This window comes from Pipra filicauda, unplaced genomic scaffold (genome assembly GCF_003945595.2).
Source record: "Pipra filicauda isolate LSUMZ 115617 unplaced genomic scaffold, ASM394559v2 scaffold183_size1465899_pilon, whole genome shotgun sequence".
In the NCBI taxonomy this organism is placed as follows: domain Eukaryota; kingdom Metazoa; phylum Chordata; class Aves; order Passeriformes; family Pipridae; genus Pipra; species Pipra filicauda.
In genome coordinates, this window is record NW_024104291.1 from 987,865 (window position 1) to 1,002,544 (window position 14,680).

Sequence of the window (14,680 nt, forward strand, 5' to 3'; positions counted from 1 at the left end):
CCAGTCCCATGGAGAATCCACTTTGCTGTGAAGCTGAAGTACATTTAGACACGCCGTATTCTGCAAATTGCAAACCTACTGGACAAACTGGGAGGTTGGACCAGCCCTTTCCTGACCATCACCACCATTTCTTGCTGGGGGTCACTGCGGGGAGGGATTCTCCAGCACGCCTTGTGCTGTCTGGAGTTTGTTGATCCCAAGATGGGTTGGAGCAGGTGTGTGTGTATGTGTGCAGAGTCTCAGGTCTGAGCCAGCAGTGAGCAAAACCAATTTGCACATTGTACTGTCCTTAAAGCACCCATGAATATATTTACTCTGAAGTGCCTATAGAGAGCCATGAGGTTGCAGAGCACTTTGCAAACCACAGAACAGGAACCTGCTGTTGTTGTCCCTGAAAAGCAGTGTCTCCTACCCTCTACAACACAGGGAATGGTCTGTGGGTGGCCATGTGTGAGAGCAGAGGATAGTGGTGCCTTTATAAGTACTGGGGCAGGAGGGCGTTTTGTGCCTGGCTTGTCCCATGACTGTGAATAAACTACTGACTTTGGACATTTCCTCCATCAAAAAGTGGAAGGTACTTCAATGAAGCTTCTTGAGACACACAGATAGAAAAGTCCCTTGAAAGAGTTAAATATTATTACAATTGGTCCTTTGCTCAGATTGCACTCAACTGTGGGTGAGTGCTCCTCAAAGTTTGGCCTGAGATTTTCCCAAGATAACTAAGGAGGGAGCAGTGATGAGAAGGCCAGAACAAGGGGACTTTGTACCCGTGGCTTGCTGACTGGTGCAGACCAACCCCAAAAGAGTCCAACCTCTTCTTCAAAGCCTCCAGAGATGCAACTCCATGCCCTCCCCAGCCCAACAATAGTGTACAACATGATATGCACAAGCTATGCCAAGCAGAGAGGAAAAGGAAAGCAGGAGGATCAGATACTGGCTGGAGAGATGGTGGGAGCTTGGAGTCTTGCCCACAACCAAAGCTCAGCAACCACTCAGATCATACAGCCATGCCATGGACATTGCTATAGAAGCTGATATCTTTGTTTAGACCCCAAGAAATGATGGACTCAATGAGTAGAGAGAAAAGTAGATGCATCCCTGCATCCCTGCCACAGCATGGGCCACCCACTGTTGGCCAACCCCACTTCTAGGGTCCTGGCAGACTTTCCCATAGGAGGACCTCTCCTTGTGCATCCCAGAGCAGAACTCCTGGCTACAAACCACTTTTGACCAAATAACAGGAGCCACTGGCAACATCCAAAGGGATTTTTGCATGCCAGGTCTGACAATACGCCATTGTTACGTTTCTGGGGTAGAGTTCTTGCTGCAGATACCTTGCTGGGTATTGATGTACCATGGTAAATAAAAGTCTAGCCAATGAGTTTCCTCTTAAGGATTGAGGCCGTGTGTGTCTTCTTCATGCTCTTTTTGGAAGCTGCCCTAATCCTGCATGCAATAAAGCAACACCCACCAAATTTTACTCCCTGTTGGTATTTTTGAGCCTCTTTTTTATCTCCTATTAAATGTAAAATGAGCATTTACATTCTTCTGTCTTTGTGTGAAAGGCTTCATGGAGTGTTGAACAGTTTTGCGTGGTTAGTGGAGGAGTTTGAAGCTGAGCAGAGAAGAGGAAATGATTCATAGGTGGATCCTGCTTTCTTTTAGAGCTGGGGTGGGAGGTGAGGGAGGCAGTGTGATCTCTGCTGCAGGGAAGATGAGCCTCTTTTTACTAGTCACTGAAACTTTCCCTGTACAGTATCAGCATCCCATAAAGGCTTTCAGAAACACTGCCCTGTCCCATCTCCTAGGCGAATTTCATCCCAGTTTGTACCATGGTTCAGCAGATTGGTACAGCTGGGTGCCTCCCTCCTCATCCTGAGCTGGCAAGTTCCCAGCAGAAGGCTTGGAGCATTTGGCATCTACCAATTCCTCCTTCTAATCAGAACATTTTTTCAGGGTCACAAGTACCTTTTCTCTTAATTAGCCATTCTTAAGAAAATTGGGAAAAGCCCTAAATCAGCTTTGGGAAATGAGCCTGGTGTTTCTGAGCTCCCAATTTACCCGTCTCTGAGCCCTTTCACTGCAAATTTGTCCCACTACAGGGTGTTGAAACTCCAGATTTTGGGAGCACCTGAGCAAAAAGCAGCACATTTGGGTGAATGAGGAGACATGGTCTCCTCCACTACCCCAGTGTCACACAAACAAGTTGAATCCAGAACTCAATGCGATCCTGGGATGAGTGGTCCACAGCATGCTCTCCAAGCATGGAGCATCTCTGGAGATCATACTCCTCTCATTTCCTCTTGGGTCAGCGCAGAAACATGACCAGTCCTTACTCCTGCATCCTGCTCTGGATGAAAGCTGACATCTTTTGCTGCCTTCAGTGGTGGAGGGTGTTCTCAGCACCATCCCCAGGTGAAGGGATGGAGGAAGATGGTGAGGACCACTATCTCCTGCCACCACTGACAGCAGCAGCAAGTCTCAGAACCAGCCAGGGGGAAGCTATTGCTACCCACTCTGGCTGACAAGCTGCCTCTAATCAATGCTGTGATCATTTCTAAGCCCACATTAATAGCAAGTTGATTAGCATGATGGTCCTCTATGACTATTCATTAGGATCAGCTCCAGTCAGGAGGGAATTGATGGGCATTGATGGAGGACTGTCTGATCTTTCCTGGCACTCTCCAAGAAGGACCCTGGGACATTGCTGTTAGCAGTCCTGGAAAACACCAAACCCTCCAAAAGTGGCTTTTTTTCATGGCTTTGTCTGCTATGCTTCTATTGATCCAGACAACTCACAGTGCCAGTGAGCTTACAGGGCTCACTAATGGCATGATTAATATTTCAATCATCCCTGCTCAAACTAAGGATGCTTCTGCTCCAATAGCCTGTCTACAGAAGTAGATGGCAGCCGATGCCCAGGGTAGTGTTATAAGAAAGAGGACGAGGATCTTTAACTCCATCTTCCAAGGGACTCCAAATTCCAAGGAGTCTAAGCTATGCCAGTACACATTCATCTGGTCTGCGTTGGAGGAACCAGGTCCAAAATCTGGCCCTAGCAGGCTGAAAGCAAATCCATTCCTCTCATATTCTTCCTTGTCTTTAATATTAATCTGCATTAGTTCAAGGATGAGAGTTATTCCCAGAAAAAAGTGAATAATTTAGGTGCATGTGCCTCCTCTCTCACAGGTCATCCCAGACTGGAAGGAGCAGGAGTGGAACCCTGAGAAACCTGAGAGCTATGTTGGGATCTTCCACTTCCAGTTCTGGCGTTTTGGTCAGTGGCTGGATGTGGTGATTGATGACCGCCTGCCCACACTCCACAATCAGCTCATCTACTGCCACTCCAACTCCAGGAACGAATTCTGGTGTGCCTTGGTGGAGAAGGCTTATGCCAAGTAGGTACTGAGGCAGTTGCAGGACAAACTGGGACATGAGCACTCTGTTTTTCCTCTCTATTCATTCATCAGTTGGTTTGCAGCAGTGGAAACAACAGCTTTCCTGGGGAGTAGTAGTATGTATCTCAAACAGACAAAAACTAAGAAAAAAGCCACCTTCTCTAGCCTTAATGTATCCTCAAAGCAAAATATCCTTTAATGTTTCTTTAAGCAACACCCATCCTAGAGATTTCAGGTTTCTTTTACTTTGGTCCTATGACAGCAAGAGTGCTGTAAGGAACACAGGTCCTATTTTTTCACCCTGCTGGCTGTCCTCACCCACTTAAAGTTTTATTACAAATCTCCATTCGCCAGGCTTCCCCAAGAATTGTCCCAGACCCCTTAAAATGTCAAGCCAAAGTTGTTGTGCCATCCCTGTCACCCTCTTTCAGGTTGTCAGGCTGTTATGAGGCCCTGGATGGAGGCAACACAGCTGATGCCCTGGTAGATTTTACTGGTGGTGTCTCTGAACCTATCGACCTGACGGAAGGAGACTACATCACTGATGAAGCCAAGCGAAACCTCCTCTTTGAGCGCGTGTTGAAGGTGCACAACCGGGGAGGCCTCATCAGCTGCTCCATTAAAGTAAGCAAGGTTACCAGCATGGTCACGATCCCATGGGAATAGGTATTTTAGGATGCAGTTATCTTACATGATTGTAAACTTCTAAATTGGATGAGATAAATTGTGGCCAAGGGTTCCAACTTCTTGTGGACAGCAAAAGTGGTGAATCCTGGATGCCAGCCCTCTTTATTCCTCATTTCTGTGTCCAAGAGCCCAGATTCATCCCACCACCTTTTAAACATTAGGAGGGGATTCACTCCAGAGAAAGGTGTTTTGGTGTCTGCATGCAGAAATCTCTACAAATGCTGGGTGCCAGACCTCCTAGTATATGCAGTAGAATGAGCTTTATTTGTTGTCATTATGGGAGCTCAGAGCCCTCATGGAACAGATGAAGAACAGAAGGGATCTACCACATAAAATGGCATCTGAGACATCTGCCAACTGGCTCTCTCCCTGACCATTGATGCTCTTCTTTTTGGCATAAAGAAACCTGTGGGGAAATCTGAGCCCCTTTCTTTCCCAGTCCATGCAAAAGCAGTCACATCACTCTGATCTGAGCACTGTCTGTGTCCCCTGCCCAGGCCACGTCAGCAGCTGACATGGAGGCTCGCCTGGCCTGCGGCCTGGTGAAGGGCCACGCGTACGCGGTGACGGACGTGCGGAAGGTCCGCCTGGGCCACGGCCTTCTGTCCTTCTTCAAGTCAGAGAAGCTGGACATGATCCGCATGCGCAACCCGTGGGGCGAGCGGGAGTGGAACGGCCCTTGGAGTGACACGTGAGTTGGGATGGACAGCTTGTTTTGGTGGGAAAGGCTGGGTTGGAGCAAGCCTTGAGACATGAGACAATCTGACTACATCCACACCCATAAGTTAACATTGTGTGGGCAGCTCTGGGATGCTGCTTCAACCTATGTCCTAAATCTGCTATTTCATTTGGGGTAGAGGTGTCTGAGCTTGGCAGACCTTCCCATTAAGGCTCTGGTGGATGTTGTGGTGAAGTTGCCAGCATGTTTAGATTAGGTATTAGGAAGAAATTTTTTACTGTGAGGTGGTGAGGCGCTGGTACAGCTTGCCCTAAGAAGCTGTGGATGTCCCAGTCCTGGAAGCATTCAAGGTGAAGTTGGATGGGGCTTTGAGCAACCTGGTCTAGTGGGAGGTGTCCCCACACATGGCAGAGGGGTTGGAATGAGCTGATATTTAAGGTCCTTTCCAACCAAAACCATTCTGTGATTCTATGATTCTATGTTCACACTAATGAAGTTTATTTATAGCTCACTTTTCCACTCCCAGTCTTGTTCCAGCAAAATTAGCACCCAACAGAATCAATCTCTGCCACCACTGATTGCTGTGATGTCTGTGGATGAGATGAGATGAGATGATGAACCAAGGGCCAGTGTAACCAGAGCCTTTGGCCAAAGTCAATTTTGTTATCTTCACTGATAGGGCTTTGATTTTACTGGCCAAATAAAATCTTGCCAGGCTGCATTCAACTCCACTGGTCAGGACAGAAGTTGAAGTTCCAAGCCATGCTGGACTTCCCCCATGTTTGGAAGATGATCTGATCAGAACAGCACGGGAACTGAGCTGGAGCTTTATACAGTCCTTGTGCCTCTTGAATTCTTGTGTGTCCCCTTGCCTCTGAGTAATCATCCTGTTCTGTTCCCACAGCTCTGAGGAGTGGCAGAAAGTGAGTAAAAGTGAGAGAGAGAAGATGGGGATGACAGTGGAAGATGATGGAGAGTTCTGGTGAGTCCCTCCTGTCACCACGGGCCATGCCCACAGCATCCTCTAACCCCATGGAGCATGTGCGTCATTTCCACGTATACAGCAATCCAGGGAAAACAGCCTTCCAAGCCCCCTCTTTGAGTCCATGAGGGGTTATCTTTGGATGACCATGATCCTAGGATTGCAAGCTGCTCTGTACCATTCTGGGGCCAAACCATTTCACCAGGATAGTGAGAACCTGGTATAAGAGGGCTGAACTTAACAGCCTCACTGGGTACGTTTCAGTACATGTGCCCTTGTGTGGAGAAAGGGGCACTATGCTGCTTCTCCTACTCCAAAACACATAGCTCTGTTGTTTAAAATGAAGAAGTACTTACTGCATGTATAGATAAAGGTATCACCAATCTCTTTTGGGGATATTTGATTAATAACTTTTGATATTCATCAGCCATCAGAGACAACCCTCAGTCTCTAACAGGTGATCAAGAAAACTCCTTCAGTGTACTTTTCCAGGGAATGAAGCAGTATAATCCAGCTCTGCCCTTTCCTGACTTAGGATGACCTTCGAAGATTTCTGCAAATACTTCACGGACATCATCAAGTGCCGTCTGATCAATACATCCTACCTGAGCATCCACAAGACCTGGGAAGAGGCAGTGCTACATGGGGCGTGGACCAGAAGCAATGACCCCTTGAAAAACCGCTCTGGAGGCTGCATCAACCACAAGGACACCTTTTTGCAGAACCCCCAGGTGAGTATGGAACAGAGGGCCTTCTGGGCCCTTCACATGTGCTTCCAAATGTGTAAATCTCCTACAGGGACCTAGAAGACCAAAATGGCTTCCAGACCTCTAATAGGTTAATTGTGTTTATTACCATTCTCTGGCTAAGCCTCCTGGCACAGCATGACCACCATCCAGGCCAACTCCATTAACCTTGTCCCTCTTATCAGGGAGACTGCATCCAAGTGCCTGGTGTAGACCATCTTGGCACAAGCAAATAGCAAACTGTGCCATAGGGTAGCAGTGTTGGCTGGTTCCAGTCAAACAAGGCCAGGACTCATTTCCAACAATTTGGATATCCAAATGATGAAATTCCAGTTCTGTTCCCCAAACTTTGGCACTGTTAAATTTACCAGGACAGGTGTAATCTATAGGGCCATTTCCTTCCAACTTCAAGTTCATCTCCTGGAACAAACTCTTCTGGAGAAAAGGAAGCTGAGAGGGACCTTATTGCTCTTTACAACTACTTGAAAGGAGATTGTAGCCAGGTGGGAGTCAGTCTCTTCTCCCAGGTAACAAGTGATAGGACAAGAGGAAAAAGCCTCAAGTTGTGACAGGAGAGGTTCAGATTGGATAATAGGGAAAATTTCTTCACTGGAAGAATGAAGACATTAGAAGAGGCTGCCCAGAGCAGTGGTGAAATCGGCATTTCTGGAAGTGTTCAAAAGGCATGTAGATGTGACACTTGGGGAGACAGTTTAGCACTGGATTTGGCAGTGCTGGGTTAAGAGCTAATCTCAATGATCTTAGAGGTCTTTTCCAACCTAAATTATTCTATGATTCTGTGATTGTCTTGTCCTACTCTGAACTGTGGATCACAATATCATGAGCCAGGTCCTTATGAGTCCTTCCAGGTCCTAACAAGCAGATGAAGGATGGTCTGGTCCATTGCAAGAGTTGTCATCAAAGAATGGGAGAGTTGTTTCCATCTTCTAGCTCTGTATTAGCCTTCATCTTAGGTGTCTGTGAACATAGTTCCTCCTTCCATGCCTTATAGTAGGACTTGTGGCAGACTTCAAGTGGTAGAAGTCTCTGGTATGAGACTGCATCTAGACTCTTTGGATTCTGCCAAGCAATTCAGAGACTGGATTTCACAGTCTTTCTCTAAGATGAGGCAAAAAGGTCTCTGGCTTGGCAAGATGATGACAGTTCCCAAGAGCAGGGGGTGTGGGTTCTCAGTATGGGTACTGTCCCTTCAGGAAGGTGGGTGAGGCAAAACTGAGGTTAAATCTACTGTGCGTGCACACCTACCCATGCCCAGTGATCCTGTCTTAATAACTCCCTTTGCTTCTAGTATGTGTTCGATGTGAAGAAGGCAGAAGATGAAGTGCTGATCTCTATCCAGCAGAAGCCAAAAAGAACCAGTCGCAAAGAGGGCAAAGGAGAGAACTTGGCCATAGGCTTTGATATCCATAAGGTACACTGGGGTTTCCTGTATGTTGGCCTGAATGCTACCCTAAATTTGTTAGTGGTGGAGTAGTACATCAGTCCTGAATGGCCATATTGTTCATTTAAGCATTATCTGGGTGCTACTGGAGTGCCATCGACACAGCTTGCCTCACTCTAGAGACGAAGAGGGATTTCAGAGGTGTACAGTGACAGCATGGACAACAGGTGGCCCAGAGAAGCTATGGATGTTCCATCCCTGGATATGTTCAAGGCCAGGGTGGATGGGGCTGTTAGTAACCTGGTCTAGTGGAAGGCGTCCCTGCCCATGGCAGGGGGGTTTGAGCTAGGTAATCTTTAAGGTCCCATCCAATCCAAACCATTTGATTCTGTGTAGTTCTCCTTGCTAAAAGCAATGTTTAGTCTGTTCTCTCCAAATGTTGAAATCTTCTAGATTGATCCTTATGTGTTGCTTGCTGGGCCCCCAGTGTTAAGCTGGGATGCAAGAGACAAGTCTCTGAGCCAACCGAGTTGGGAAAGCCCCATCCACACTTGTATTCCATGCAGCACAGCTGGGACCATTTTGCTGTTTCTCTTAGCTCCAGGTCTCCCAGCACTGTGGGCTCAGTCCTTGCAGTCTGGGCCCCCATTGCGGATACCAGTACATTGTCAGACAGTCACAATCTGCTGACAATCCTGCTGTGCTCTCTGCCTAGGTGGAGTTGAATAGGAACTACCGGATGCACACCCTGCAGCAGAAGGTGGCCAGCTCCATCTACATCAACTCCCGCAGCGTCTTCCTGAGGACAGACCTGAAGGAAGGCCGCTACGTCATCATCCCCACCACTTTTGACCCTGGTCATGAAGGCGAGTTCCTTCTCAGGATTTTCACAGATGTGCCTTCAGATTGCCGGTAAGGAGCACGAGCAGTGATGGGGAGGAACTGGCTATTTGGAGACAGCCCTTTGCGTTTGACTAATGGTTTTCCTGAGCGGTCATAGCCTTACAGGGAGCTGGCGTTTGGCTTCCTTTCACGTGTGGTCAAGAGACGGCATCTTTACAGGTCTCGCCACAAAACATGCAGAGAAGCTCCCACTCTGTTTCTAAGCATCCCAAACCCAGGTTGAGGAGATTGGACTGGGGAGCTGAGTCTGACAGCGGACAGTAGATAGTCTTTCCATTGTACCAGAGCAAACTCTCTGGGTTAAGGCTGGGCACCTCTCAAAGGCCACGTGTTTTTCCTTGCAGAGAGCTGACACTGGATGAGCCACCACACACCTGCTGGAGTGGGATGTGTGGTTACCCGCAAGTAGTATCCCAGATCCATGTCCTTGCTGCAGCTGGGCTCAAGAATCAGGACTCCCAAGGAGGTATTGGTCTCTCCCTGCCTGTTTTCTAGCCCTGGAGGACTTGGGAGGTGGTTTCTTCAGTGGAGAAAGGGGGAGGTGGTTTTATGAAGTGGGACGTTGCTGGGATTTATGTCCTCAGATATTTTTTTCAGTGAACATGCCTGATTGAGACACTACAGGAAGAGAAAGTCCATGGAGAATCAAACTCACTTCTTGCTGTGGACATGATCTGGGAGGTGTTATATTTAGGCTGTTGTCTGAGATCCTCCCAAAACTTCCCCAAAGCTCCTAGCAGTGGTCCTGTAACAACACAGGCTTTCCTCCTGAGTATGAGCAGCTGTAAAAGTCAGGAATTCTGTTTAAGGGCTTTTAGTAAGAAGGACAGATAAACGATGGAACAGGCTGATGCGTAGTGTTCATCACTGGAGGCTGGATAAATGTCTATCAGTAGAGGGGCTGCGTGTCACTAGAACCCTGAGAGTAACGAGCAGAATCTTTTCTAAGCGAGGACTAGCCATGTCTGCTTATTTATCACGTGCCACAAAGGGAGTCCTTTTACCCTGTCTGGTATTTGGGGAGGGAATTTTACCTTTGGCAGGTTGTTTTTTCTTGGGTGATTCACAATAGCTCAGTGTATCTGTAGCAATGCAGGGAAGTCTGTAGCCAAAGGTCTCTGAATATTCATAGAAACAAGGAGGTTTATCTTTCTACATTTTTTTCCACAAGAGACCCTTGGGAATTGCTTTCTTCCAGCTGTTTCCCAGCTGTTCAGCTCCCACCAACAACAGCATGTTTTGTTCTTCCCAGTGCAACGGCATCTCTTGTACATCCCAGTCCAGGTGTTCTCACATTGGAAATTGTGATTTACAGATAGGAATTTGGCTCTGGCTGATGGAATATGAGGATTTAATGGGACATCCCAAAAGACAAGGCTGATTTAGAAAAACGGCTGTGAAATCCAGCAGCTGTGTCTCACCAGGGGAGCCAGGTCCTTGCAAACAGAAAGCTAGCAAGGACGTAGTCTGGCAGTCAAAGATGTGGTTCTTAAATCTCTGACCCTCAGAAGGGACTGGTTTGTTCCTCTTCATTTCCACATTTCCCTGGGACACGAAAACTCATCCAGCTGGTGTGTGTTTCCATCACAGTCACTAAAGCTCATGGTAAGAAAATGCATTCTGGCAATTAAATTTCCATAGCAATAGTTGATTCTCTAATGAAATTCCCAAAACGAGCACTTGTTTCATAAGAGGAAAGTATTCACTAATGAGGGACTCTTTCCTTCTCCTGGAAGCTCAGGTGCCATCTAGCTGTGGGCTGTAGTCTGTGAACTTGGTAACTTTATTCTCCGTCTGCTGTTTCCTTGTGTGACTCTCTTTCTCTTCTCCATTGTTTTATTTCTGCCTGCCTTCAGGACAGCAAATCCTGAAGGATGGTGTCTTCCATGGAAGATTTATTACAATGGTCAGGAGGATTTAGAGTGATGGAGGAGTGTTTATATAGAATATAGGGCCAAAGAAGAGGGGACCATTTCAAAGAATCATAGAAGCATAGAATTGTTTAGCTTGGAAAAGCCCTTTAAGGTCATCAAGTCCAACCCTTAACCCAGCATTGCCAAGCCTACCACTAAACCATGTCCCCAAGTGCCACATCTTTTAAATCCCTCTAGGGATGGTGACTCCACTGCTGCCTTGGGCAGCCTCTTCCAGTGTTTGACAACCCTTTTGGGGAATAAATTTTTCCTGATATCCAGTCTAAACCTCCCGTGGCACAACTTCAGGCCATTTCTTCTTGTTCTGTCACTTGTTACCTGGGAAAAGAGACCAACCCACCTGGCTACAACCTCCTGTCAGGTAGCTGTTGAGAGCGATAAGGTCTCCCCTGAGCCTCCTTTTCTCCGAGCTGAACACCCTCAGCTCCCTCAGCTGCTCCTCATCAGACTTGTGCTCCAAGCCCTTCACCAGCTTCATAGCAGTCCATCACCGCCTGCTGCCCAGAGACAATGTCATCTAATAGAATTAAGCGTGAGCCCAACAGCTGAGCTTCATAAACGTCATCTGGGCTGTGATGAGTTCTTTGACAGATACCCATGTCCTCTGGTGGGATATGGAGGCAAAGTGCTGCATGACACCCCTGGAAAAGGACTCTAAGGAATTAAAGAAGCTAAAGTCTCTAAAGGGGGAATCTATAGCCATATAAAATAATGAATGTAGCTTAAAACTATGTAGTAAAACCGTGTGGCTTATCATTGAAAGTTGGCAGTCTCAGCAGAAAGGAATTTCTTGGGAGACAGGAGGTTCTGAAACAGAACTGATAAAAGAACATAAAGCTAACGAACTAGACAAAACTGTCCTCATGGTTGTACAAAGGGCATGGACACTGTTCCAAAAGATGAGACGGTGTGCCAAAAGTGAGAGTTCAAGAAAAAGACAGCGTAAAAAGGACGACGAATGACCCAAAGGGACCACTGACTCAAAACAGGAGGCGTGTCAAGGGGAGGAACAATTCTGGGAAAGGGGTGAAATAGGATTAGGTAATACTTGAATTGTTAATTAGGTAACTAAATAAAGGCATGAGGTTTCTGTAACTCATGGATGCATGCCTTTTGGAGAATCTAATCTCATGTGCATCCAACATCATAAGTAAAAGAATGCTGTCTGCTCAAACTCACAAGTTGAATCTTAGAGGTTTCTTTTAAGAGCCAATTTTCGACTTCACAACAAAAAAATTCCCTTTTCTCTCCCCAGGAGCCGATCCTTATGTGATCATAAAGTGTGAAGGACAAAAAGTTCGCTCTCCAGTGAAGAAGAACACAGTATCACCAGAATTTGATGTGAAAGGGCTCTTCTACCGGAAGAAGCCAGGACAACCCATCATTGTTCAGGTACCTGGGAGGCGAGCAGTGAGTTGAGGGATGGAGACCCTCTCTCACTTGGACCACCCCAACCCTCTCCTCACACTGTTCACAGCAGATCTGTACCCAAGGCTGAGCATAACTAACTAGTGCAGCTCAACCTCTCATCACCATGGTGACATCTGTTAAAAGCATGTCCTTCATCCCTCTCACTTGCAGAGTGACACTCCCACACCTCATCACCTCCCAGGCTCCGGCTCAGAGCAAATCCCCAGTAATCACTTCTTCTCTTCAGTGCATGAAGGTTGGCTGCATTCCTGAAGGAGCTGCCCTTATCCCTGTTTTATTTCCACAGATCTGGAACCACAACTTAATAAGTGACGAGTTCTTGGGCCAAGTGGTACTGACGGGGGATCCCAATGACCGGCAGTCAGTGCACACGCTGCACCTCCAGGACAAGGGGAACAGGAGGTCAAACGATCTCCCTGGAACCATTGCTGTGATGCTGCTCAGCAGTAACATCCTCACTAACGTCTGAGTACTCAAAGATGACTCTTCTGGTGCCACATATGTGAATATAAACCTGCACACATACATACATATATATAGAGACACACACAGAGCCTTCCTACCATCTGCAAAGTGTATATGAACCATGCATGCATTCCACTCAAAGGAGCCAATCTTGTGTTTTCAATGTTAAAAAATGGTGCCTTTTTTTTGGGGAACCACAATGATCCTTCTACTGGCATCCTCTGCAGCCCCCCTCATTGCCATGTGCCCTGTGGGATCGCTGTGAGCACACTGTGTGTCCTGACAGCCAGAGCACGATGCCCTGATGCTGTTTGTTTACACAGGCTGGCACACCCACGTGCCACCATGCACACGTGTGGCCACTGCGGTCCCACCAGCTGCTTCAGTGCATCTTTGATGTGTCTGCTGGTGTTAAGAGTAGCGTGCATGGAGTTGTCTCCCTTGAAATTGCCATTTAATCGCTTATCTATGGAGGCGCCACAGCAAAAAAGTGGAAAAACAGATTGGAGCCTTCTGTGTGTTTTTTGGGTATAGGTTTGCATACTGCAACTGGAAAGAAAATGCACCAAGGCAGCCCGAATCCCAAATTCACAGGGGCAACAAGACCAAAGGCTCTGTCATTTTAGGGACAAGCTGTGTCCACCCAAGTCTTGTTCAACCCCATGCAGCTCTGAAGTATACAAAGATGTCAACAGCTATGTGGGATAACTGTTCTCTGGGGTCAGGCTTTTGAATTGGTCTGGACTCGGCTCCTGCGTGTGCCTCTTCAACTGCCGTGGTGCCTGCTGTCTCCATGTCTTCATGCCATCCCCATCCCAAGAGCTCATCTCAGGAGCTGGGGTGGCTTGTCTGCTAGAGCCATTCAGTGTTTAAGTAAGAGGAGATCGATTCCTCTGAAGGCCAAAATGTCAGGTCCAAGGGATGGGGAGCTTTGCTCCATGCACTACATCTTTACTGCTGCATACAGTGCATCATTTCTCAGTGCCTCGCTTTCCCAAATTCTTTTAAAAAATAGTGGAATTTTAGCTTGTGCTAGAGGAGCACTGCTCCCAGTGCAGCCTGAAAATGCTGGGAATATTGAATTCATACCAGTGTCCGTCTCTCACCTTTCATTTCCAGTCTCCTGTCTTGGAGGAGGAGTTGCACAGTGCTAGAGCCGGTCTCATGAGCACAACCCAAATGCATCCTTGGGGACATGTCTGGGGCCAGGGTTTGCTCCTGATTTCCATGAAAACTGGGTTAATCTTCCTTATTCCACTGGGTGGCAGAATCTGGCTTCTTATAAACCATCCCAGATAAGCCAAACAACAACCCGTTGTCTGGCCTTTGAGCAGCTGATCAGGGTGGGTTTCAAACCATTTTTTTCTCCTGTTGTTTGGAGGTTTTTATTCATGTGCCTTTAAAATGGTGCAAGTTAAGGGATTTTTCTGTCAGATTTTCTAACAAGCAAATCTTTTTCACTCACCTGCTGCATGCAAGTGGAAATTAATACATATGATAAAATCTTCTAGTCTTGGCAAATTTTGGCCTCGGCAGAGTCCTTTACCTGCAAGAACAAGTGAACAGGAAAGCCTTCTTTTGCCATAGCAAGTAGGGTTTCTGCTTGTCCTAGTCAACACCCATGTTTGTGCTGCAAGGCTGTATTTTTTTTAAGTCCCTAAAGATCTTTTAAGTCTATAATGTAGTAAACTGTTTCCAAATTCACATCACCTGTCAGCTCAGTTCTTGGTGCATCCAGAAGCAGACAGTACAACTGCATCAATTTTTGCAGGCTGTTTTTCTCCTTTCCACATCTTCAGAGTGTACCTCCTGCAGTTATGGACAAAATCGTTTCAGGTTTGCACTGAGAACCCTCCAACTCCACGTGCCATCACAGGGACCAAGTTTAGTTCAGCATCTTGCAGAATTTACTTAAATGCTTCTAGGTAGGTCAAGTGACATTTTGATCCAAAGGTCAAAGCAAATCCTTGAATTGGGGCAGACTGATACAAAGATATTTTGGCTTTATTCTGGTTTTGTTTATGGGACTCATCACTGAAAATAAATGGAAGCG

General features: G+C 46.9%; 1 protein-coding gene across 1 annotated transcript in view; it reads left to right on the top strand.

Annotated features, from left to right (window-relative positions):
- The window catches only part of CAPN5 (calpain 5), a 55,512-nt gene extending 41,181 nt beyond the window's left edge, over nucleotides 1-14,331 (top strand). The window contains exons 4-13 of the mRNA XM_027741092.2: nucleotides 3,190-3,398; nucleotides 3,830-4,022; nucleotides 4,583-4,776; nucleotides 5,669-5,746; nucleotides 6,282-6,477; nucleotides 7,802-7,924; nucleotides 8,610-8,806; nucleotides 9,142-9,263; nucleotides 11,987-12,123; nucleotides 12,449-14,331. Coding sequence (XP_027596893.1) covers nucleotides 3,190-3,398; nucleotides 3,830-4,022; nucleotides 4,583-4,776; nucleotides 5,669-5,746; nucleotides 6,282-6,477; nucleotides 7,802-7,924; nucleotides 8,610-8,806; nucleotides 9,142-9,263; nucleotides 11,987-12,123; nucleotides 12,449-12,631 — 1,632 coding nt within the window. The 3' untranslated portion in view covers nucleotides 12,632-14,331. The remainder of the gene's footprint in view (nucleotides 1-3,189; nucleotides 3,399-3,829; nucleotides 4,023-4,582; nucleotides 4,777-5,668; nucleotides 5,747-6,281; nucleotides 6,478-7,801; nucleotides 7,925-8,609; nucleotides 8,807-9,141; nucleotides 9,264-11,986; nucleotides 12,124-12,448) is intronic.
- Nucleotides 14,332-14,680: the final 349 nt, after the last annotated feature.